A 25850-nucleotide genomic window follows, 5' to 3' on the forward strand; every position below is an offset into this window, starting at 1 on the left:
GGTTTGTGGCCATTTTACCTGCCTGTTCACACATGTGCATGCTCTGGTCTCCACAGGGACAAAAGCGAGTACCTCATCCACCATCACACGGAAAACCACAACTTTCAGTTCCCTATAATTTAAGCCCACATCTGACTGGCATTGCTTCATGCAATGCGCATTTGCACCATCTTCTCGTATCTAGGCAAATTTGTTGTCTGAACATTTTTGTCCCCAGGAAAGATACCCATATCATGTGTCATAACCAGTGGCTCCACTGATGGTGAAATCCTCCTTCTCTACTGAAAATCATGAAGAATCAAACCACATTGTGTCATGCCAATACTTTAGGTCACTCTGACCACCAATCCCTGTTCACCTGCTTTGGCAGGCAAGCACCAGTGATTACAATTTTGGATCTCAGCACACAAAGGAAAGCTTCCATTGCAGCACAGCACTCTGTGCTATCACTTCACAAGACTCATTGCACTGGATTTCGACTTCATTTCCAGCTCTTAAAAGCTCTTCCTCAGAAGTCAGCCTTGCATCTAACAGAAGAGATAAAGGAATAACGATTTCTTTACCAATTAAAGAACCTCAGACTTCAGGCAAACTCTTGGCTTAGTTTCCTGTCCTGGGTTTGCAGTCTTCTGGTAGAGGATGAGTAACCACTTTAATCCAAAAGCACCATCTCTGAAGCAGTATGGATGCTTTTCAGCAAGGCTATGAAGTGTCTTTAGGGAAATCACAACAGATGTATAGATGGAGACTTCTGGAAGGCCCACTGAAGCACCCTTTTCCCCATTTGCACAATAAAAGGTAACAAGTAACTTCCTGCTTTTAGTTTGTCCATTTCAATGCAAAAACAGGCAGTGAAAATGTAAAGGAAATAATTCCATTTATAGGCAGCACCCCAAAAAACCAGTATTTGGGAAAAAAATAATTTGCTTGATGCAATTAACAATCTGTTACAAGTGAGCACTCATCTGCCTCCAGCTTAAGCATTAGAAGCCAAGAAATGGGCAGCAATACTCAAGAGGCAAGGACAAAAGCTTGCAGCTTCTGTAGGCAAGACTGAACCATCTCCAGGAGTTGCAGAAGACATGCAGTCCAAGTATCTCAGGCCACAGAAACAACTGACATCAAGACATCAATACCAGAGTCAGTATTCTAGTCCCTAAAAGCCCAGCAGATTATATATACACATACTGCAAATGTACACAAGGATAGGCTAACCATGAAAAGAAAGTGGAGGTGAAGACACAGTAAACAAAAGCCTGTTGTTCTGACAGTTAGAAAACTACAAACCCCAGTAAGTCTTCCAGGATTTCTTAACTGTACATGTCAATCACTGAATCCCATTATGTGGAAGAGGAAGGCTGTGTATCCACACAACAGGTACTCTGTAACTGAACTCCTGCAGCAAAGAAGGCACTCACTTTGTAAGCTGTAGTTTATTTCTGCTCTGTTTTGTATGATGAGCCTACAAAAGAAAACATTTGAGCACTTATCTATATTATTAACACAGTAGACTTGTAGACTGAAGCTTGACTTGGAAAACAAAATTCAGCCTAACACTGGTGGAACTTAAAAGCCAAGTAGCAAAGCGTTGTGTTATAGGACTTCCCAGACATTCAGTATTTACATATAATGCATTTGCACTTTATACTCAATGATCACCCATCAGCAGTGACATTGTTAGCATGACTGGACAGCACAGTAAGTCAACCCTGAGCTGCACTCCAGCAAACCCCTTCACTGTCAAAGTACAACATAGATTGGTTTAAATATTCACACAGTTGTTTTTCAAAACATTTTATTGCATTATATTTGGTACCTTATGTTTGACAAAGGAAATTACATCTGTAACTGCAGGAATAAGAAGCTGGTCTGTTATTGAAAAAAAATCTTGGGCCCCTTAAAAGTTACAAAGTCTTGGGCTTGCCTGAAACAACTGAGCAAGAAATATATTCTTAGAAATGTAGGGCTTCAAGTATTACAAACCTGTGACACTGTGGAAAAGTTCCAGAGGTATCTAAACTGCAGCACTTTATTTTTTGTTTTTCTGCATAACATTAACAAGGCCTGCTGAGGTTTTAATCTGTTAGTCTCTTGATCAGTCAAAATGGTAGTCAGGAATTTTCCTCTTTGCAACTTCAAGCCATGGTATGTTCTCATTTTGTTTTCACTCTATGTGAAAAATGCATGCGATCTTTCTAATTGGTGCCACATCACAGTGCATAATTTTATTTGGTTCTTGCATTACAGTTTTAAAAAGTTTGGCCAACACACGCCGATAGGTTCATCTCAAGAACAGCAATGTTGATTCTCCCCTCCCCACCCCAAGTTTAATTCCAAGAAAGACCATTTCTAACTGGTTCCTTCAGGTAAAAACTGTGGTGCAAGAACACCAAACTGATCGTGTACAGTGAATTTCAGAGACACAACAAGCTTATTGAACACACTATGTTTCTTAATTCTGGTTGATATCCGTATGTCCAAGCATCCCCAACATAACACGTATGTTGCAGGTTTCTCTGTATATTCTGATTCACATTGCATACTTCCTATGGACACAATCATCCCCCGTATCAAAATCAGTCAGATGCTAAAGCCCCATCAACTCTTTGTGCTCAGTGAAAGAATCCAGTGCTAAAACAGCAGTTTTGCTGTCTGAGATAACAGTAATCTCACAAGACAAATTTAAAGTTAATATTTCTGCCACACACCTGCTCTGAAGGCTACACACCTCCAGGTCTCATATAAATTAGTTTAAAAACATGGGTGGGTAGGTGAGGAGAAGGTTTGTTTATTTTTTTCCTTTTTTTCAATTTTAGCAGCTTTTAATTTTTAAGAAACCAAACAACCTATAACCAGTAATATGTTAGATATTTTATATATATACTTTGTCAGCAGGATAAAAAGAAGTAAAACTATTTGAAGGCAACAGGCTTTTTTCCTTCTGTTCTTTGTCTAAGTTAGAACAATTCAGCAGGTGCGTGACAAAAATATTATACACCAGATATGGTCCAACGTCATTTTTTTCCAATAAAGTTGTTCATATTTCATTGGCCAGTTCTTCAGGTTCTGCAGAACTATCTCCATTAACTGTGATCTTCATATCATCTTCATATCCAGGGGGCATGAAAGCCAAAGCATAAGGGAAAAGCTTATGACAATTTGCTCTGTAAGTTTCAGATGCTTCTTTACAGTCTCCAAGGCTACCATCACATAAAGCTTCTAATACCTCCATACAAGTCTAATTAAAGAGAAAAATAAAGAAAGTGTTATCGTTTTTTAAATGTTCAGCTGAACTTGAAAACCAATGCTACAAAGAAAAACTTCTATTGTTTCCAGGTTTCAAACAGCAGTTTTGCTTTCTGAGATAAGAATAATCTCACAAGACAAATTTAAAGTTGTATTTCTGCCACAAATCTGCTCCAAGGGCCACACACCTCCTTTCAGTATCAAATGACATTTTAACTAAACATAGCATGAAATACCAGTGTAGTCTGATTTGAAATAATGCAGTTTAAAAAGGGATCTAAAACACAAGTTAGAAATCTTGACTGTAAAATGAAATACTTATTTGTCACTTGTTTCTTATTTTCGTAAAAAAAAAAGTTATTCCTACTAGTTGGCAACCATTCTTGGGACACACTGACCATTTCAGCAATTCATAATATACCTTTCAATCGAATCAAATTACTCTGATATTACCACATTTTTTCAGATACATGCAGTTTCCTGTCCATTTTTGTTCATGATTTAGAAGAAGAAAAGGAGATTTCCTGTGGATTTTTTTCAGCTTGCATTCCAAACATGAGAAACCAACCTACTGAGCTCCACTAAAGCCTGGCAGCATTCACCCACCCGTGGCTGTGTGCAGGCATTAGCATAGCAAGGCAGTCTTTTCCTGCTCCTCTGACATTTAGTACAGTTTTTATTTCTTCTGTGTACTGGAATTAACTGCTCTGTCCTCCTGCTGGAGGGTTATGGAGTTCTCCTCAACAATCCCTTTTCCTAACATTTGCTCTTTGCAACACTGGCATCCACAGAAGGTCAAATATATCAGGTTTTATGCCTGCAGTGTGCTCCAAGACAGTTGGTCTTTACTAGAATGAAATGTAGTAAATTTGATCTCTTTCCACACAAAAATGCCTTTCAACAAACACCTAGACTCCTTCAGATTCTCCATTTTTAGGGCACTTTCAATTTCCCATCTAGAAAGTCCAACTCTTACTTTACGTTGGCACCAAAAATGCTTAAATTCAACATTTTTTCAGTTTTATCACAATGCAGTGTACAGGATGTTTATGCACTGCTGAGTTGGTAAAAGCTTCCTCTAGTCTTACCAAGTTTGCACCTCCAAAACAACCAAGCTTTTTTGGTTACACTTAATCTTTCCCCAGTCCTGTTCCCAGAATCCCACTCACAGGCAAAAACCAGCAAATAGAAGGCAAATAATTTTTGTTTTCTAAATCTCTTGATAATCTATATTAAGCTCTTTGAGACCACTCAAACAGTAAGAAAACCCGAACCCAAAAACCAACACCCAAACAAAGACAACTTTAAGAAAAATGCTAAATGGGTACTTAGAATATAAAAGACATGAGTTTCCATCCCATAACACAACAGCTAGAATAGAGAAAGGATCTGAATCTTTAACATCCTAAACAAGTCTATAAATCAAGACAAATTGTCCTTTACTGTCTCTTTTTCCCTGCTCTGTCTGGCCCAAAAATTCTGCTGTGAACTTAAAATCCATCACAATTAAAGTTCTGTTGAACCCACTATGTTTCATAAGAGATGTTTGGTGGAAAACTCCAATTTTTGTCCACAAAAGAGTAATTTTAAAGCAACATTTACCAATTTTACTTGCAATAGATCTAAAAAATTGAGCACACAGACTACTGTAAATTGCAAGTCAGAAGTGAAATGTCTTCCCAGATGAAGGTGGGGGAGTGGTGAAAGGGGCATGGAGGCAGTGTCACAGGGAGATTATTTCATGACCACCAATGGAGCAAAGACTCAAAATTTGGTAAGCTTTTCACTTAACTACATGCTAAGGCAAAACTGTGCTTATGCAGCTTTTATTAAACCTACAGTAGCTCCCACAGCTTGCAGAAAGTTGACTATGGAAAGCCTTCCCAGAGTCTGGGCCACTCCTTTTCTTGTGAACAGTTGCCTGGGTGGCAGCCAAAGCTCAGACAAACTACTACCTTTTCTTTCGCCTTGTGAATTCTCTCAAATTTAGTAAGTTTTCCATTACCTTTGGTAATATGGTTTCTGCTGCTGCTATTTTCATATTATCACAAAACTAAATTAATTTAAATGTGTAAAAACGGTATTAAATATTTCAGTTCAGATGAACCTGACACCCCTTTCTCTCACAACTCGACCTCTTTACCATAAGGTACAGCAATGATTTCAGCTTCCTCTTGCCTCCCAATTTTGTTTAAAGCTTCCACAGATACAACAGAAGTTGTTTACAATTTATAAATATGTTACCTGAAGATTTCTGTTAATAAGGGATTCATCCAGGGTCATTGCCAGTTCCACTGCCCTTTTCTGACTGGAAGGATCTAAATAGTACATCATTTTGGCAGCTACAGGAGGAAAAACAAGATTCATCACCCAGTAGATGATGAAAACCATCTTATATACAAACACAAAATAGAGATAATATGAGGAGGAGGGGGGACTGAACTCTCCAGCAGTAATTCAAAATGGAACCAACTTGGAGCATAAAGCTTCACACCTAAGTAGGTAGAAGGGAAGTTCCAAACAAAGAATTAAAAAAACCATTCAGCCACATTAGAGACAACAGGGCAGAGAGGTCCCAAAGTTTGCATTTCAGCAGGACAAAGAGAAAATTGAAGAAAACCACTGACAACCTGGCAATCATGTTGTCAGAAAAACACAAATAGAGAAGAAAAGCACTCCTGAGTGAAAGAGTGATTGTTACATCACTGGGGCTGATACTGAGATACAATTGCCAGAGAAGCACAGGAAATGAAGAAGTAGGGCAGAACAAGGAGAAAAGCAAAATACCTGATAACCTATGTGGCAGTGAGTCATAGTTCCTTTTAAGGAAAGCTTCATTGAAGTTCTTTGGATTAGTTGCTCCAAAAAGCCGATTCATTTCTTGGTTTAGCACTGTTCTAACAGCATCAGGCAGATCCTTACTTTCAGATACTGTTGGAAAAAAAGTTGAGGTGAGCACACGTAATCACAATAAAATATGCTTTATGCATTTAATATTTTTCATTTTTACATTATTAATATAATTGGAAAGTATCTCAAAGGAAGATGTATGAAATTTGAAAAGGTAAATAGTGGATGCAGTTAGATGAAGCTCAACTGCGGCAGTTTTCTGATGCTTAGAAAAAGCCAAAGCTTTTTTACATTAATACACTCTTCCCCTTACTAATTAAAACCTATTAGGCTAAAAGGTTAATGTCATACAAGTCTGTTCTTAAATGTCTAGTCTGTAGTCCCCACAAGAAAGGGTGACCTTTGGGGCAGGGGAAGGGAGAGAATTCTTCCAACTTTTACCAATAAGGACAGAATTCTAAGCCCTCTCCTTGCATGCTGACACAGGCTGTCAGCAGAAAAGCCACATTCCTCACTCTGCAGTTTCCATTTCTTCACTGCCTTCTTTTCTTTCAGGCGTCACATACTGGTCAGAGTCTTAAAAATTCTTAGCAATACTGGAATGACTCCTAAATTCAGCTGCAGTCATAATAACCATGCATAATTTTAGCATGAATCAGTTGGTTAAAAAGCTTTCTAATACATGCATTAAATATTTCGAATTAATTGTGCTAAAAATCAGTGACTGTAGGTTTGGCATCACCTGGCAGTGTGCACAGATGGAAGTCCTACCAAACAGATACATACCACTGCTAAAGAGATGAATCATACACTCGTGAAGCCAAGGATGACTAGAATCGATAGCAAAGGCTCTCTTCACAGACTGAAGCATCAGAAGGAACTTCTCTGGAAAAAAAAAAGTGTTGACAAATGTTCAAAAACTTGTGGTAGGAACTCACTGCATTGTGTTACAGGAGTATTTAGTGCTTGGAATTAGAATGATCAGAAGAATTTACAGCTGAGTGTACTGCAAAAGCTATTTTTAATAACATGCATCTATTAAACCAGTGAATTAAGTGGATAATCATCAAATGTTCAAACTTTGGTTTTCACACACTGCTCATGGCTGGAGTGTTGGTCCAGTGAAAAGTTGTGTTGTGACAGGGATGGGCTCCTCATACCTCATCAATAACTGCTGCTTAAGTTCCAATAAACACCTTTATGATTCACAAATTGCTTGCTTTCATTAAGTCTTCTCACCTACCTTTTCGAAAATAAATCTCAAAGGCAAAAAGATGAGTCTCTATTTTGTTCTTCACTAAATTCTTCAGGGGTGTTAAAAATTTAATGGCTTCTTCCAAAGGTGCTTCAACCTACAGATTCAAGGAAGTAACAAACAGCTAAGTCGAAGTTCAAATCTAGTCACTACAACAACAAAAATCAGCTATTGCTGAGTCACATCAGAGAGTTACTCTCCTAAGGCAGTGCATGAGAACCTCTTCTGTTAACAAATTTTGCAACTTTCACTCAATATATAAACACAGACTAAAAAGTCCAAAATATTTGCTTTTTGATGGCTACAAATCACATTTTGCTGTAGAGACACAAATCTTTTCCTTCTATCATACACCAGTAGTGAACACAACTGGACCTGAACCTGCATGGAAAAGGGCAGTGTGGCTGTCCACACCAACATATGCATGTGGGCCTGAGATGATGGTGTATGATTGATAAATGCCCATGACATTCTGCTTAGACAGGGTTCCTGAAAGCTGCGAGGTAATGGTGACAGTCCCAGCCAAAATACCAACACCAAGCTGGAAGTAATTAGATATTGAAAATGGTCTCCTGATCTTAGCTAGTGTATTCCAGTAAATGGACAGCTTTCACACAAATTAATTCTGTGCAGGGGTTCGTTACAGACAGGTATCTTGCACATAGAGGTTTGGGATTACTCAAACAAGAACTGTCCGTTGTCCTTCATATTTTTTTTTACGAAATTACTCTCTAAGAAGCAAATACAAATTTTGCTTTTGCCAATAACAACACAGCAATGTTGAAGTGATACACTTCTTTGCAAACTTGAGTTGAAGATCGCAATGGACACCTTTCTGCTAAACGTAACTACAGCACCTGTCATAAAAACACTCGCATCACTTCTATGTGTTGTTGATTTTACATACACACTGTGCACATCAACTATTTGTAATCTATAATAAAACCCCATTCCAAAGGTATGCCTTTAGTGCCAAAGCTACATACCCAAACAAATCCAGGGGCAGCTGTTTCAGGAAAACTATTTGCAAATAGTCAAAAACGGTCTTTCGGCACCAACTGCATTTGGAAGTGTCTATATCATGATTGTGATATTGAATTTGGAATTATATTATATTATATTGACATCTATATATTAAAGACATAACTAGATTTGCCAAAGGAATGCATTATACAGCTGCAACTATTCCTTATAATCTTGGGAACTGGCTAGATTTTTCAGGGCTATCCCCATGACATCCCTCTACTACAGAACTCAATTTCAATACATGCTGTTGCATTTCAATCTTAGTTAGTTCTGCTTCTTGCAACCAGTGAACTAAACAATAGAAATACCAACAATATTCTTAATAACTAGTCAAGTTTAAGTCCCTTGTTTCTTGGCTACAGAATTAAGTTCACTGACTCAACTTTCAAATATCCCCTCAAGAACTCCCTTTTAATATGAATGAAGTATGAATAGTATGAATATAGATCCAGAATACTGGGCCTATAAAGACTTGCAATCTATACTACTATTGCTATAAATGAATTTTTCCAGTCTCTATAATTTTCTTATCTTCCCCTCACTTTTTTTTTTTTTTGTTTTCCTGCTCCTTACAGGTATAACTTCTGCTAAAAGAAAAGTCTTCTGGGTCACCTGCCCTTCTATATCTCTCTATAGTTCTTAATCCAGATCTCTAAATCCATCTCAGTCTAGTCTACTATTTACTACCACAGCTTCTTTATTCCTTTTCCCCCCCATTCAAAACATATGCAACCAAATCCTATTAAAGCATTCAATGCTTCAGTGTTTCCTCTTTCACAGGCTGACTATGCAAACAAAAGAATATCAGGGGACCTAAGAGTGAATGATAATCACCTTCCACACAGGATAGAAAAGACTTCCACACGACCAACTAGAAATAGGGTATAATCAACAAGTTCATGCAGTAGACATGTGGAGATAATTCCATGCTACACCTGTAACAAATGTTTATGACTTCAATTACTGCCTTTGAGAACTAGGCACAAAAGCTGCGACTTCCACACTACTGACACTGTATCTAACAAACTAGCCCTAGAAAGCAATTGTTTTTAAAATGCTGCCTGTCAAGAGACACCATACCAAAAAAACCCCAGCAAGTTATTTGAATGGCTTTTGAGTTTTATGTGTGCTCACTACAACTTTTCTAGAAATTTCTAAGACTTTATTATTACATTAGTAAGCACCTTTGCCAGTTTTTCAGGGATAAGTTCCTCTTTCGGTCCTCCAATTTCTTCATCATCATCATCTTTCTTCTTTTTCTGGTTCCTCTGTTGCTTCTCCTTCTCAGCATTTTTCTTCTCCTCCTCCAGCTGTGCTTTCTTCTGGGCTCTTCTCTGCTTATTTCGTAGCTTCTTTAGCTCCTTGTCAGACATATTTGCTGTACACACACAAAGGACAAAACCACACAACACTGATGTCTAATATTAACAGCATCAAGCAGCTGTCAGACAACAACACCTTTTTAAAACCGTATCTACGAATGAGCAATGCTGTCATTACCTTTGTAAAAGCTTATTTACTATGGATAGATTATTTTATAGTCTATGCTGCCGCTTTGTAATTCACAAATTCCTTAATGGAATCAGAGGACAGGAATTAGAATAATACTATAATGAGATGAAAAATACTAAAACTTGACAAATTCCTCTTGAAGGATTCTTTCTTGAAGGAACCTCTATTCAGACCATTTGAGGTGCCCCAAGTCATAACCACTTAAGCTGCTCTCAAATCAGAGACGAGGGGGAAAAAATAAATAGATGATTTAAACATTATTTTTACATCAGAAGCAAGAGATGACAAAATTTAAGTTGCTACCTAGTGAAATTTCTGTACACTGATAAAAAGCTTAGAAAGAGCTACCCAAACACATCTGCTTCAGTCTGCTATTCCATGGACCAACCACAATGAGAGTTCATGTTTTCACTGCCATTCCATAACACAAATATTTGTAATGAAGAGTTACAACTCTCACTACAAACCCATCATTGTTTTATAATAACCACAATAAAAGCACACATTAGTTTAGCTTCCAGCAGAACATCTACTTTACCATGTAGTCCAAGCTGCAATTTGCCTACTTTGAGTTGTATAGAACTCTGGCTTTGGCTCCCACAGGTGACAACGATAATGAATGCCAGACCTTCCTAAAATATCCACTAATTAGTGAAACTGCATGATTAATAAATCCTGAGGGTTGAATACCTGTATCAGCCTCATGTTCTTTATTTTCATCTGTTAAGGGATTATCATGAAGTTTCAAATAGATCTCTATGGCAATCCGTGCTGCTTTGAAGTAGAAGGGATGTTGTCGAAGCACATCTTCTAGTTTTAACAAGTCCACGTAAGACCTAAGGGTGATCTTCCTCATACAGTAAGTGTGGAAGTCAAACTGGTCATCTGTGATTTCTACAAAATGCTAACACAATGTAACATAACATTATTTAGCAAGTATTAACAATGAGATACTGACCTGGACTTTCAAAATAATAACTTAGTAAAAGCTTACTGTTTGACAAATACAACCTACCTAATACAAACGTTAACAAAACCCTCCAAAACTAAACTCATGGTGAAAAGGACAGAAGGCATCTTAGCCCAGAACCAAAATACACCAATTTCACAGTCTCTTAAAAGTAGCTACCTCTGATAATTTGCAGTTTAGCAGACAAAGGTTTTATATTCATTGTATTTAAACAGCATTTGAGGAGTTTTTCTTCTCTGAACTGCTCTGGGTTTTTTTTTCATTCAAAAGCATCATTTTAACTTCCACTAAATACTATGGCAATAAAGTCCACACTTACACCAGACATGATGTGAGAAAGTACTTTCTTTTGTTCAAGCTCTGCCTTCTGCACCATCTAATGTACCTTTGTTTTTGTTTGAGAAGCAGTGAAAAGTCATTCCCCTCTTGAACTTCTCCAAGTACTTATGATCTCATATAACTTTATCCTAAACTCAGCTTCATTTGTCAAAGATCAGGATAGAAGAGTAAGCACAACAAGCTAATTGCAGTCTCTTCCTCTGGAAGTTACCGCACAACAGTTGTTTTACTAGCACGTTTTTAAGAAGGTGTGACACTCAGATGTAAATAGTGTGCCAGATTGACATAATGGTAGAAAAGTACTACTTCTCGAGTTTTAATTCCTCATGTGTCCTTTTGACTGCTGCTCCACACCAGCACAGAATTTTTTGCAGCATTATCTACAATGGTTTCAGGATTCCTGAGCAGCAACAATTATTTTAAGACCTTTTACTACTTATGCACAGGCAGGTAATTTGTCACTGACTACACTGTTGAACATTACGTTTCATGGGCATCTTAATCATTTAGTACTGAGACAGTGCAGTTGTTGTCCTTGCAATATTCAGTCCGTTTCTGTGATCATTTATTGATGAAATAATGAAGATTCTAGAGATGCCTTAGTAATCTCCATGATAAAACTCCTTTTCTTGTAAAAGTTGATTATTTGCTCCTACACTGTTTTCCCAGCCATGAATCACCGATTAAATCCAGGAGATCAACCTCCCTAATTTGCTGAGACAGTTTACATCCTTTATGGTGTGAAGTACGAGATAAAATGTGTTCCTGAAAAACAGAACACCTTTTATCAACTAGACTGTCCCCTTGGCATAACTGACCCCTATAAAAGATTTAAGAGGCGCTGCTTTTTCTTACAAAAGCTTTGTTGATGGTTTTTGAATTCAACATATTTGCTTATTTATTTTTGAACTTTACTACACCTTCAATCAATTAATCCAACAGATTAATAAACAGTGACTTAAATCCTTAGAAATATTTTTTTGGGTGGCCTAAGTTATCACTTCATTTGCTGACCTCTTCTGGTACCCAAGACGATTTATAAGACTAACAGTTTCTTACGCAAAAGAATTTACACTAATTTATTTAAAGGATTTGTGCAAACAAAACATGGTCCTAGCAAATCACAAAATTATTTGGGTCGGAAGGGACCTTAAAGGTCATCTATTTCCAACCCTCTGCCACAGGCAGGGGCACCTTTCACTAGACCAGGTTACTTTGATAATTTTCTATCACTTTTTTCTAATCAGAGAATATTCCAGAGCTGAGTCCTCCCTGCAGAAGAGCAGCAGTGCTGAAATCTCCTAATGCCTCTCTGTTTGCAAAGAGGCATAGCTTCCTACTTAGTTCTGCTCTTTCAGCACTTCTTTTACACCCTCAGCGGTCTGGTAGACTTTAATATGCTTTAAAAAACCAAACCCACATCTGCTTGTTTTTAAAGTCGTTCATCTAAATGTTGTTGTTTACCTCACTATGGATATCTGCATTTAATGTGCAAGTACTCCCCCCCTTTTAAATAAAACTTCTACTTTAAGAAGTCTTTATTTTTGCAACAGCTTCTTTTAAGCTGTAGCCTTTATTTTTTTAAGGAGAAGATAGTAAATATTTTTAGTAATTTTTTAAACATTTATTGTCTACCTCTAAAACAGTGCCTTAACAGTAACTGACATCTGTCCTTTACTTTAAGGATGGGCTTGTCAGCTCATCCACTTATTTTTGGACTTAAAGTACACATGCTCTTAGTTTGTACCTAAATATCCACTTCCTATGTACACTGCCAAAACTAAGACTATTTTTGACAGTATTCTGCTCTTGTCTGGATCTTCAAGTAACTTTATAAATTCTCTTCGTAATATACAGTTTACAATGGCATTTTTAGGAAGAAATGGAACTATATAAACTTGCCAGTAACCAACATGAAATGAAATCTCTCCTGAAGCTACATGAAATGCACCCTTACTGCTCAGAAAAGTAACATATCAGCACAGTAAACTTAAACCAGTGTTTTCCAACCTAAGCAGTTGAGCTGAATACGTACTCTCTCAATTTCATGGCATTTCTTAAGTGCTTCTCCAAATTTGTTCATTGCCTTGTAGGCTTGAGCACATTCTGTCTGAAACCACATGCACTGCATTTCATTCAGGTTCTCTACTGCTGAGGTTCCTTCCTAAAATCAAAAACAGCATTATACAAAAAAATAAATCTCATTGGATTTGTCAGCTGCTATTTCTTTTATCTTTGCCTAATTAAAAGCATAAATAAAGCAAATGAATGCTAAATCTCAGAACTGGAGTCTAGAAAGCTGGAAATGCCACAGTTAAGATCAACTTGCTTTGTTCATTAATTAAAACAAATACAAAAATCTCTGTTACACCTATTGGAAGAGTCAGAAAGACACAATGAAGAGCCAGGCAGTGGTCATTTCACTGTGAACAGTTCATCTTTAGGTTAGGAGAGACCTTCATTCAGCGTTTTTAATACGGTGTGCACACAACACATTGCAGCATGGAAAAGATGGCAGGAAAGTTCTAGCCCATGGCAAGACACTGACACCTGGCAAGAAATCCTGCAGGATTTTTTTTTCCCCTCAATTAAAACTGCTATTTTTATCTCCCAGAGAACTGCTGATTAAGTATCCTCACAGCAGTAGTAGACAATTATTTCCAACGCAATCAGTCCTAGAGAGGAGTAGCAAGGCAAAAGGAATACTGTTAACTTTGACACCTTCTGGTTCAACAAGGGGGCTTACAGTTGTCTTTCAAATCTGGTATTTATATATATTTGCACAGATCCATAAGAACATAGCAATGAAAGAGGCAGTATTCAAAACAGCCTGATTTAGGCAACTAAAAACAAAATGTCATTTCCATTTTTATTACGCTTAATCTAGGTCTTCTCTAATTACTGTTTTTTAATTAAGAAGCCTGTATTTGAGCACTAGACAAAAGATCAAATGGAGATAAGATTCTAAAGAGCAACATCATGAAATTATATTTTTCAAGTTCAGTTTTGGGTAACCGGTACGCTTCCTTTTTAGCATCATCTTAGAGCTGCTTAAGGCATTGAGGGAGGTCAAATTAACCTAAATTCATAGTGGGTTTGCATCAAAACCCCCACATAAAGCTACTGAGGATATAAAAAACCAGAACTTCCCCTCCCCTTTTGTCTGCCTGAACATAGCCTTCATTTCACAAGATCCTTCAGATTTCTTTTATAAACACTGTTCCCCCCTCCTCTCTGTTCAACCTACCTTACACTCCAGGTTTCTCCTGCTCTTTAAGAGGGGAGAAAATGGGACAAACAAACAGAAAAGGCTTTGCTTTTGCAGGTAGATCCCAACAGCCTGTTGCCTGTCTCCCACAGACAACACACAAATGACACTGCTAGTATTCCAAAACTATCATTTGACAAATAGTCTGGAGAGACTTCACTGAGCTGTTCTGACTTTCAGTTATGAAAGAATAACATCAAAGAAGTACATTTTAAAAAGTAACTAACCTGTGTGACCATCAAACCTATAAAAATGGGATTACTGCAGCGACAAAAAGTGATGCATGAAATTATGCAATTTCCATAACACAAAATTTTTCTTCCAGATAACTGGTCATGTGCAAGTACATGGAAAAATAAAAGAAAAAAGGTGCATGCAGCTTTCCATCATCACTGATAAACAAGGACATGGGGATCAAAGTTGGTTCACACAAGTAAGATACCTCACACAGCCTCTCAGCTGTTAGCCACACTAAAATTATGTCCCAAGAGACATCTAAAACTCTCAAACTTACTACCATTAGAAAAAAGATACATGGGCAACTTTACCAGATCTTTCAAGTATCCTACAGAATCAAGATTAAACCCAAAGATTATTGTGCAAAAATTTTCTCAGAAGTTCTCTCTAAAACAGGCATGACATATTTTTCCTACCCAGCAAAAATAACCAAATCCAAGCTTTATAGACTTTTAACTTATTACTATGGAATCATGCTTATCCAAGATTAATTCAAACCCTGCTATGGACTACCATAACTGCAGCAAGCAACCATTGTTGGTCTGAAACAGAACGTAAGTATGGTAGTAAAAGTGAGTGCAAAGTTAAAAACAAAAAGTCATTCCACAAAGGATTAGGCCCACATTATTCCAAAGACCTCTAGTTAAGCGCAACAAACCCGCGTAAACTTAGAACACATTTCTTCTGCTTCTTTAATGGAGTTTGCTTTCAACATATATTTTGCACATTTGGAGTTGATAAATCTGTCTGCTGTGTCCAAAGCCTGAGCCTCATCCATCCACCTTGCAGCTTCTTTAATATTTCCAGCATGCTAAAGAGATAGAAATTTAAGTCAGATTCAGTAATTATAAAACATGCACATTTTATCTACTCACTGTTTGATATAATTAGGTTTTTTTAGACTTTTTTTAATAAATAGCTTTCTTCAAAAGCAACAGACCTTTAAAGAAAAAAAGCAGTTAAATACCTTTCCTCATTATGGAATTACTGGTCTTTTAGCGCAGAATGTTTTTCCTGAAAATGCTTAAAGAACCACTTTGGATAATCCCATTCTGATACAGTATCATAGTGCACTTGAGAAATTGTTTTAAGCAGCTAAAAAACCAGGGGGTAAGAACAGATGAAAGACTCCACCTAATTTATCAGTGTGATTCTTAAGCTGAGAATTCACATTTTGCTGTACATTTGTCCTTTATTGAGTTAAAAACCATCATAGCAGCTTTTTATATGCAGCGGAAAACCCCACCTCAAGTAGCTAAACAATAATACCCTTATCTAGAAACTCACTGAAGTTCCTAACAAACTAATAACCTTTGGTCACTAAGAATAAACCCAAACTTACCTTATAGATTTTTGCCTTCACAAGGAAGAGTTCTATCAAAGTGGGAGTACTTTCTATAGCAGCATTTATATATTCTAGAGCCAGGGATGGCAGTCCAATTCTATCATAATGTTGAGCCAAATAATACTGGACCCAGAGTAAAGTGGTTGGAGGTTCTTCTTTACCATCATCTGGCAGGAGTAAAATGGAAAGCGGTTTTCTGTTCGGTTTATTACTAAAACAACATGCCAGAAGCAGAATGCAATAAATACAGCCACTGAAGTTAATTCTGCCTCTCTATCAGACCTAGGAGAGCTTCCAAACAACTTTAAGCACATACTGCTCCCTTCTCCTTCTGTGGTTTTAAGGAAAAGGAAGTTGGTAGGTAAAAGGGAGTTTCACTTTGTTCCAAGTATTTGCTACAGGCAGTCTGATATGCAAAACCTCCAAGAACACAAAACCTGGTCCCCACCAAAAGCTCCAAAACTACACCTGTCTGTGAAGACTGTGCTATCAGTAGATACTGTTTTTCGTTTGACATTTCTGAAGTTATAAGATTTGACACAGCTTTCAAACTTCAGTTTCTTGAACAGTGATAAACTCAAGTCCTGAAAATAGCATACTTGAACTCAAAACTGCGAAGAGATGACTAAATTCATGAACCCATGAAAAAAAATTTAGAACAAGTGCCTATATTTTGAATACAGACTTTACATTTGACAGTTATGGTTCAGTTCTGTGTTAGGGGAAAAGTAGAAAAAAACCCACATCACCTCTGTTTCTTCACTACCTATTTCCCCACCTCTGAATGGACACACAACACCAGGCACTACTCCATGAAGCACAACAGACTCAGCACTCACCATTTGGGTTAAATAACCTGCAGCTTCTTAGAGAGGTTTCATAACCTATCACGAGCTCTTCTATGATTGCCACCTATACATGCAAGACGAGACACAGAAAAAATAATCTGTGGGCCAGATAGTATTTTATTTCAACTTGAGCTACTTGGTGTTAGCCAAACTAGTTATTTTAGTAAGAAGATTCTGCAATATCCTGAATTACATTACATTTGAGAATGTACTCAATCTCACTTCTATTTTTAACAAATTAAGACCAGGCCTCCCTTGGTGAACACTTACACAGCTTAGAATTACTAAATCTTAAGTTTTCTACATTTACCAACTTGGCACATGTATGCCCAATGTATGTACTTCATTTTTTTCCCAGCTATATATATAATATATCAGGCCATCTAAAGCAGTGCTGATGGAGTCAATACTGAAGAAAACCGTTTCCTTCATCTCTTCAATACATCAGTTATGAGGCAGAACACGTAAAAACTGGTTAGAACACTTACCTTCTCCTTATCTTTATATAATGACCTCAAAGTATTGAAGACTGGTGGGCAACCTTTGCTGAAATTCATCCTTAAAAACTTGTCCAGACATTCCTTAAATTTTTCACCTTGAGAGGAAAAAGACCTGTTGATTTTGTTTTACCAGACATTACTCATCAATTGCAGATTGTTTATACTGTTAAATCAGAATCTAAGAAACACAAGTGTTGATCACTACCTGCTCAGCAAAAATGCACTTACCAGACAAAAAGTTTAATGGTAATCTTCTTGGAACTAGTCCCCTTGGGTATTTAGTCCATGCCTCTTCATAGATCTTTAGTCTCTCCATCATATTAGCTGGAAGAGAATTTCACAGTTTACTTTTCCCTTTCTGGCAAGAAGGAAAAGGGGGCAGGGAAAGTGATTTATACCTGACTAAAAAAAAGAAATCAGAATATATAGCAACTAATGGCTATATCCTTCCTAAAGAACAGAATTTCCTCAATCTTATTAAAACTAATGTATTGAATGACTCCAAGGTAGTCAGTATCTGATAATGCCTCTTCCAGCAGTAGCATACTAACTGCTTATCTCCCATCTTAAAAAGAGCTCCTGCCTTGTTGCTGTCTAAAACCTTCAAAGCAGACCATTCAGTTGTATTAGCTACAACGTAAGATTAAGATAACGGAGACAGTAAAGGAAAAATTCAAAATTAAAAGTGTCGTCTAAGAAATAATTCCATTCTTTCAATCACCCACAAATACTATTGCGTTTTTTTTATTCTATGATTTTAGTTAAGACAAGGTAACAACAAAGCAAGAAATATTTCCAGTCTTTCTTAAGAAACCCCAACATTATGACAGTATGTACACACTACGACTAAAAAGAAATATTTAAATGAGGAATTTTTAAATAATAGTTTTAGTATTTAAAGCAATACAAGCTTTACATGCTTTTATATGCAGAAAAAGCTTATTTACTACAAGATATCAAATCATTACCTGGCTTAAGTGCCTTTTCTAAGCCTTTGTAGTAAGCCCAGTTTTCAGGATTTCTTTCTTGAAGTCCTTTGTAGACTTCAACTGCTTCTTCAAGTCTGCCAAGCTGAAGCAGGAGTTCTCCTGTGTGAAAAACAAGAAGTTTTAAATTAAGGTAACAAGATACTAAAGCAGTGTAACGTTTATCACTCTACAGTAAAAGACTGGATAATCCTTAACTCCATGCAGATTCTAATTTCTTAGAAAAAATGAGCACAGTAGTACTACAAACTAGTTGACAGATGTGCTTTTACTTTGACAATAGCTGCAATTATAGTAAGATTTTACAACTCAGCCCGTAATTCCTGAAACTTACTTGAAAATTTAATGCAAAATGTATGTAGTTTGTTTTTATTTCTCACTTACTGAAGTGACTGGTTACCTTAAGAGCAGTTTTTATTGCAGAAGGCAGTTAAAAGCAGTACATGGTAGCTAATGCATACAGCATCTTGAAAACCAAACTAAAATTGAAGAACTGTAAGAGAATGGTTCTTCAATCTGGTATTTCATGAAACTAACTTCTGTGTTTTTAATCAAGCCATTGATTTGATAAATAAATTCTCAAGATTCTGTAAACAAGTTTCCTTTTAATGATACTTCAATACAAGTTAAAACTGATAAAGTAAAGATTAGGTCTAACAATTGTATAAACATCTTTGCTAATGCTGGAACTGCAACAGGAGTCAATTTCACAATGGAAAACTGTACTTTACAAAGGTTTGCTACTTACAAATGTTAGGCATGAACAGATAACACAAGAGAGGTTAACAGTGCCACTCTAGACTAAGGCAAGATTTTCTTACCCAGTTTCAAGAGGAAAATGCAAATTTACCTTTCTTCTTCCCTATGTCACACAGCTGACATACAATTTTGTCAACAGATGCTGCTTTCCACAGTTAGAATAACTTGAGGACTACACACAGAATCTAATGCCCAGGAAAACATCAATAGTTCACTCACTGAGAATGACGGAATTGGGAAAATAGACCTTAATTCTTTCTGAGGTGAAAGTTAATTTTTTTTCTATCTAACAGCAGCAAATGCCAATACAATTTTCAGTGTTTGCCAGTTGTACTTCATCCACTGTGGCTTTTGCATGTGTGCTTAAAATTTGTACACACTCATTTATTAGCAGGCTCTCCTGGAGAATACACAGCAACCAAGCTAGACCAAACAACACAATGGGAGCTGTGCCCAAAGAAATTAATCACTTGTGCCCCATTGAAAGCATGCAGACTGCAAAGGGTATTTCTATCCTTTTGTGTGGTAACTTGCTAAGAGGTTTTATGTTTTGGTCTGACGCTTATTTTTAATGAAGTCCTATTTGAAAAACCTATTTCACTACTAACCTTGGACCTTCAAACACTTAGTATGTCACATAGTACGTCAACATGAAACACAAAATATGTCAAAAGACCTTTCAGATAAAAAAATAAAGTCACAAAAAACCCACTCCCACCCCAAAAAGTCCGGCTACTATGTTTCAAAAATTATTTGTGATAGCATAGTCTCTATATCCATGACCTTTGATATGCAAACCAAGTCAGATATTCAGCTACCCTGGAGAGTAATCTGCAATCATTTTCCTTGAGGAAGCACCACACCTCCCATAATACAATGACTACTCAATTCCTAGGTTTGTTTTGCATGACAGTGAGATTACTATTAGCAGAAATAGGGAACTAGCTACAACATCTACATGCATAAATTAGAGTAAAAGGATTTATTCTCTTTACTTCAAGCAATCATTTAAATAGATTCCAGTGTGGGCCAAGAACAAGCAGTACCTTCAATAGATTGGCAGTTTCACAGAAAGACTGTAAAAGCATCGAGCAGAAGAGGAACAAAGCATGCTTTAAGAAAGTGCACCTGTTAATAGACCTGTGAGAACGAGCTTGTATCACTCTGCAATTCCCTCTATAGAATATAAGCTGCACTACTGTAGTGATCTGTTATAGTATTATACACCAGGTTTATAATAATACAACAGAAGCCTACACTGGGTTGCCTCACTAAACAATTTCTACACACTGCAAGGGTGACTGAATACATTTAAAAGCCTTCTGCTGTGCCAAAGATGATTCTTCCCTTTCAGGACATGGTATCCTTGTCAGGGCCACTATCAAAGCTGTAACACCACAGGTCTGGGTACACTACTCAGAACTTCAGGACATCAATTTAGGATCTCCTGGCTGAAATGCCTATTAGCTTAAAAGTTTCAGAACAGCATGTCTGTACTTCACTGATGTATTACCAATCTGAGAGAAGAACATGGCAGAGACTGAATAAGCTCCAAGACAAGCAGTCCTTTACAACAGCAAAATTAAATAAATTAACCTAAAACCAAATCAAAGTTCCAAAAGATGGGAAAAGCTGACAGTATGGACATCCCATTGTATGCTATGTGTATAAATGTATCTTCAGAAAGCGATTACCTTTAGTTTCTTCAACAGCCAGTTTATCACAGATCTGTTTTTCGTAAGTACAAAGATGTTCCAAGGCTTCTTTATACAGCCCTGCTTCCCGGAGGACTTGATTTTGATAGAGCAGCAGTTCACTGTACTCGTAGTCCACCTTGTCAGGTGATGTCTACATAGGAAAGCCAAACACAGGACATAGCTCAGTCTTCTAATTCTAAAATTAGAAGGGATCAAATTCATTTGACTGAAGAAACTGCATAAAGTTTTCTCATGATGAGAGGAATGTTTTATTTTTGGCTTAAGCAACACTCCATATAGGAATTTCACGTTCTCCTCTTACCTGCTGCGTCTTCCTAAATTCCTCTAAAATTTTTGCTGCCATTTCATAGTCTTCCAGCAGATGGTAAGCAATGGCATAACCAATCCATGATGCTCGCTGTGCAGGTCGAAGCTGAAGCAACTGGTACCTTGTTTCCTGCAAAAAAAGTAGCTGCTAATTTTCCTGACTTTACTCTGATACTCTGTAGAATCCATTAGGCAATATTCTGTCTTCAATATTCTAGTATTTAAGGAAGTCACTGCTAAATAGTTTGCTATATGCATTTTATTAACCAGAGAAAGAATAAACTTTGAACTATAATGGTGTTCACTGAATAAAAAAATAAGCCTCCACAAAATAACACATCAAACCAAATCCTGATGAGTCAGACTAATTTTGTTAATGTATGACACACATGCTTTTCCTGTCTTACCACTTATGAACAGAACGTAATTAAGAATACTTGGTTTGAGTTGCAGGAACGCTTACTGGTCTTTCAAATAAACCTTGAAAGTACATATGTATTTAAATCATTAGAACTGTTCTTAGGCAACACAAGTCACGCAAACACATGCCTATTCTTTGGCAAGAGGATAATTACAGCTGGAAAACGCAACAGATTTGCTTGGTATCATGCAGCTTTAATCTGAGGAAAATGCTATTACTTGTTTTGTTACAGACTCCTGAAAGGCATTTTCAAGTAACTTAAAATAAAGGGAAAAAGATACTTCCTATTGAAACAGTCAGAAGTAGGGATTAACAAAGAACTAAAACTAGTTACAGTTGTTTTAACAGAATGATGAGCACTCAAAATATTTTGAAGTAGGAGAGGTTGGAATTTAAAGCAAAGAAGAAAAACCCAATTAAAACATAACCTTATTCTCAGTTTTGAGAGTAAATTCACATTCTTCAGAAGTCAGCATATGATTAGCCATGAATTACTGACTTCTAAGCATCCTAAGATTTAATCCTTAATGCATTCTGTAACCATGTGTTACTTGTATGTGTAGAGATTACAAAATTTGTATTCACATTTATCCAGAGGCAAAGAGAACAGACATTTGCAAACACATTTTAGCACCTACACTGAGTTTTAGCTACCTTGCCTCAGCAAGAGTGGAACCAAATTTCTAGACTACTAATTCGAAAAAAATCAGTGCTTAAGAATTGTCCTGACTCAGGAAAAAGTTCTCTGAGGACCTGTGCTAGCTGATGGCTCCACACAGCTTGATACACAGAACTTGCTCTTGGGTATACTAACATTACCCTAATTTGAAAAGGAAATAATACATGAAGAGACCAACTAATGTGTTTTAAACAACATGACTTTAGAGGTGCAAAGGAAACCTAAAAAGATGAAAACTTGACCAAAAAAAATGTAGCTGTCACTCACTAATGCCCAAGTTGGCCAGGAACCAAAATATGATGTTTCATGCGGCACACTGCTTGTTATTACCCACTGCCAAGAGAAACTGGAGGCCACTGATGTAAAGGTGAAGGGATATAGAGTGCAAAGCTACTAAAAAATTTAAACTCCTTTGCCTGAATAAAAGTCATGTTCTGAACACATTGCTGACACTTTACTGTGCCATAAATCAAGTCTCTCCTGATGGGAGAGAATTTGCTGAAAGTCCTTGCAAGGAGTTTAAAAGATAAAGCGAGACGTCTTCTGTAGTTTCAATGCTTCTAGATAGTTGTTTATTAAGTCTTATCAGAGGAACTGAGCCACTAGCGTGACCCAGGTACAGCATAGAAGGAGGAAAAGTAGGAGTGAGAGCGAGAGAGAGCAATTATCAAGATTTACACAGCCTTTTAAAGATATTTTAACCAATAGTTGCTAAAAATGTACATTATTTTTACTTTCTTGCCAATTATTCAGTAACACGACTAGGAACTGCGGAATTTTCTATCCAATCAATCCAAACTACTTTTACTGCAGAATATGGAGAGGTAGAAGAAGGAGAAGGAGGTCTAGAGAACAACAACAATCCTCCATTTTGATATTTTTTACCCTTATCTATTTACTATAAAGAGAAGCCTAAAACCTCTAAATTTTCACCCTGTGACAATCTTACATAGTAGTCTATCACCTAATTCACACCACTGTATTTTCTACTTGTTGTCTGACTGTTGGTAATTTTTTCCAAGGTTTAAAGCTATACCAGTGTTGTCCAGGGGGCTAAAAACCCTTAAAAACAGGCAGAGAAATATTCTCAGCACTCTGGGTTCCTACGCGTTGCCTCTTACCTACGGGAATCCTTTCAAGAAAAGAACAAAACTGGAGAATGCCTACAGATGGATTATACAGCATCAAGAAAAAAAAAAATAAGGCAAGCAATTCTGCACTAAGCTGAAAATTTGACATTAAATCTGTATTTTATAGAAATTGCTCAGTAGCATATCTGCTTTCACTTTCATAAAGTATTGAGTGGCATATAGTTTTAACCCTGTGGACCTAACTGTTTTTTTTAAAGTGTCATTAATCAATCTGCCACCTTTGCTGCAGTTCCCTAGAAGATGATTAAATGCAGTATGCATACTTACCCTGTAACCTTCAAGATCCCTCATTTGAATCTGTAGCAGAGAAAGGTCTCTCAAGATTTGAAGATTGTCTTTGTCCCATTTCAGTGCATTTCTATAGCATTTGATAGCTTCATCATACTTCTTGTCTGACCTCTGAAGAAGGCCATAGACATGCCAACCTGGAAAACTCTGTTAAGGCTTCCACTGAATCTGAGCAGGGACAAATGAGCTCCAACACGGCAGTGGTAGAATAGCTGCCAACAAGCTCTCAAGCTGTTTTAAAAATGGGCAGGAACACTACAGTTCTTTTCGTCAGAACTTTGCCAGTTATATGTATAGTCTATATAATATGCTTTAAACTTTACTTTTCACATACTGGGGGAGGAAATAAAGCAACAGGGTATCTAAAAACCTTATTAGGCTTACTTGAAAACATTTTTAGGCAACTGAAGTGCTCATAGTCCCTCCATTCCGAGTATACGACAATTTTTCAACAATGTAATGGCAACTACTCATGCTTCCAAAGCAAATGATGTTTAAATGCCCACCATGAGTTTACAGTTGCAGATTAGTGATTAAAAAATACTCAATGCATGCCAGAATAATACGTGAGCTAACTGTGACTGCAAGGACTGCAAAACATCTGCCCTTTGGATAGCTTAAGACAAAATATTTATTGGAAATTGAAAACTTTGAACTTCCAGTTTGAAGTTTAAACGGGCTTTTATTGCTACTCTATAAATCAAGTAGTTGCAGAAATCAATCTTTTCTATTCATCAGCAAAAAAGCCCTATTTCAAAAAGGATACAGACATGACTCTTCAAGTCATTCCTTAGGCCTCTGCGCACAAGTTCATAAGCTTCCTCTTTCTTCCCTAGACAGTTCAATGTTAGTCCTTTCATTGCCAAGGTTTCTAAAAAAGAAAAAAAAAAAAGATTAAATAAGTATCAGTTTTTCGTTTTCATGGGTTTTAAGCTCCATATAGCAACCCTAAACATAGAATAAATGCAAATTTAGATTCAGTTATCACTCTCAAGATTTCACATTCTTTTCTCACATGGAAAGCTCTACTGTCAGATTATTCACTTAAGTATATCATACACAGCAATAAACCTTTTATATTACTTCCATCAAAATATGAAGTAATGTTTTATCTTAAAGGGCAGTAAAATCTGTCTGCTCTACAAACATTGAGATTTTTCTTTTTAACTACTCAATTATCTATTCACAACTCTGGTATTTCCACACATCCACCCATATCAAATTAGTTGCAAAAAACCCACAAAGCATTTCTGAACAGTGCAAAGAGACTTTCAACTCAGTATTAAGAGCTGACTAAAAATACAGCAAAGGAACAAACACCTTTTTCTTCTTTTAAAATAAGACTGTTCCTTCAGAAAAATAGCAGGCCACAGAGCTGACAGAGTACTGAACAATATTCAGCCTCTTCCTTTTGTTTTTCACTTTTATGTGAGGGAATCTCAATTTTCCAGGAAAAGTGATTTAACTAATGCATAGGAAATTATTAGGAAATAATAGTGTATTATATTCGGAAATAATATGTATTTACATATGTATATATGTAAATATATTGTTGTATTAGGAAACTTGCACCATGAATCTTAGACTTGAAGGATAAAGAATGGGAAGCCATGACTACTGGTAAGATCAGTCTTTAAAATGACCAATCTTATCAACATAAGAAGAAAAAAACCTCCTAATACGGAGGTTTCTGGATGCTCTTACTGCTTTATGGGCAAAAAGTTAGCAGTGAAGTGGTATAAAACATATAATTACTCTACTGTAAAGTACAGGGAAAAAGAGACCACATGCCATTTGAAAACTTACCTCCATGTTCTGCAAATTTGGGATTGGAAAGGATCTGTTTACAGAACTTCAACCCATTTCTATACTGCTTATGTTCATAACACCTCTGTTGAAGAACAAAATAAGTTTATTCAAAAAATTTAGAGTGAAAGTATTTATGCACACTTGAAATTAAGCATCAGTGCAGCTACGGATTTTAGAAAACGTACTAATATTTTAATGAACCCTGTTTATTGAGCTTCCTGTGTTTAAAAATTTTTTACATTGCCAGAAAAAAAAAATATGTTAGCAAAACCACAAGTCTAAAAGTGTAACTACAGACATACTATCATACAGCAGATTCTCAGGTAAGACACCACAG

At 36.7% G+C, this 25850-nt stretch overlaps 1 protein-coding gene across 1 annotated transcript; it reads right to left on the minus strand.

The window, feature by feature from the left end:
* Positions 1–1787: 1787 nt before the first annotated feature.
* On the minus strand, positions 1788–25617 carry NAA15 (N(alpha)-acetyltransferase 15, NatA auxiliary subunit). The gene is made up of 19 exons (XM_017732683.1): positions 25511–25617; positions 24471–24575; positions 23684–23841; positions 21161–21295; positions 20836–20989; positions 18365–18484; positions 17625–17720; positions 17385–17491; positions 16888–16960; positions 16046–16215; positions 15362–15514; positions 13234–13362; positions 10580–10793; positions 9562–9755; positions 7340–7448; positions 6883–6981; positions 6034–6177; positions 5491–5588; positions 1788–3238 (listed from the first exon to the last, which is right to left on the minus strand). Exons 2-19 carry the CDS (start codon positions 24562–24564, stop codon positions 3038–3040), a joined length of 2448 nt encoding a protein of 815 aa, XP_017588172.1. The 5' UTR covers positions 24565–24575; positions 25511–25617; the 3' UTR covers positions 1788–3037.
* Between the last annotated feature and the right edge of the window lie 233 nt (positions 25618–25850).

The sequence above is a fragment of the Corvus brachyrhynchos genome, unplaced genomic scaffold (genome assembly GCF_000691975.1).
Source record: "Corvus brachyrhynchos isolate BGI_N302 unplaced genomic scaffold, ASM69197v1 scaffold444, whole genome shotgun sequence".
Lineage (NCBI taxonomy): Eukaryota > Metazoa > Chordata > Aves > Passeriformes > Corvidae > Corvus > Corvus brachyrhynchos.

Bases quoted from the DNA above. Each gene is read 5' to 3' on its own strand.
- NAA15 (XM_017732683.1), bottom strand. From the start codon at position 24,564: ATGAAAGGACTAACATTGAACTGTCTAGGGAAGAAAGAGGAAGCTTAT. The intron at 21,296-23,683 runs GTAAGTATGCAT...CTTTTTTTGCAG, and splicing joins GGGATCTTGAAGGTTACAGG to GAAACAAGGTACCAGTTGCT. The intron at 6,178-6,882 runs GTATGTATCTGT...TTTTTCCAACAG, and splicing joins GATTCATCTCTTTAGCAGTG to TATCTGAAAGTAAGGATCTG.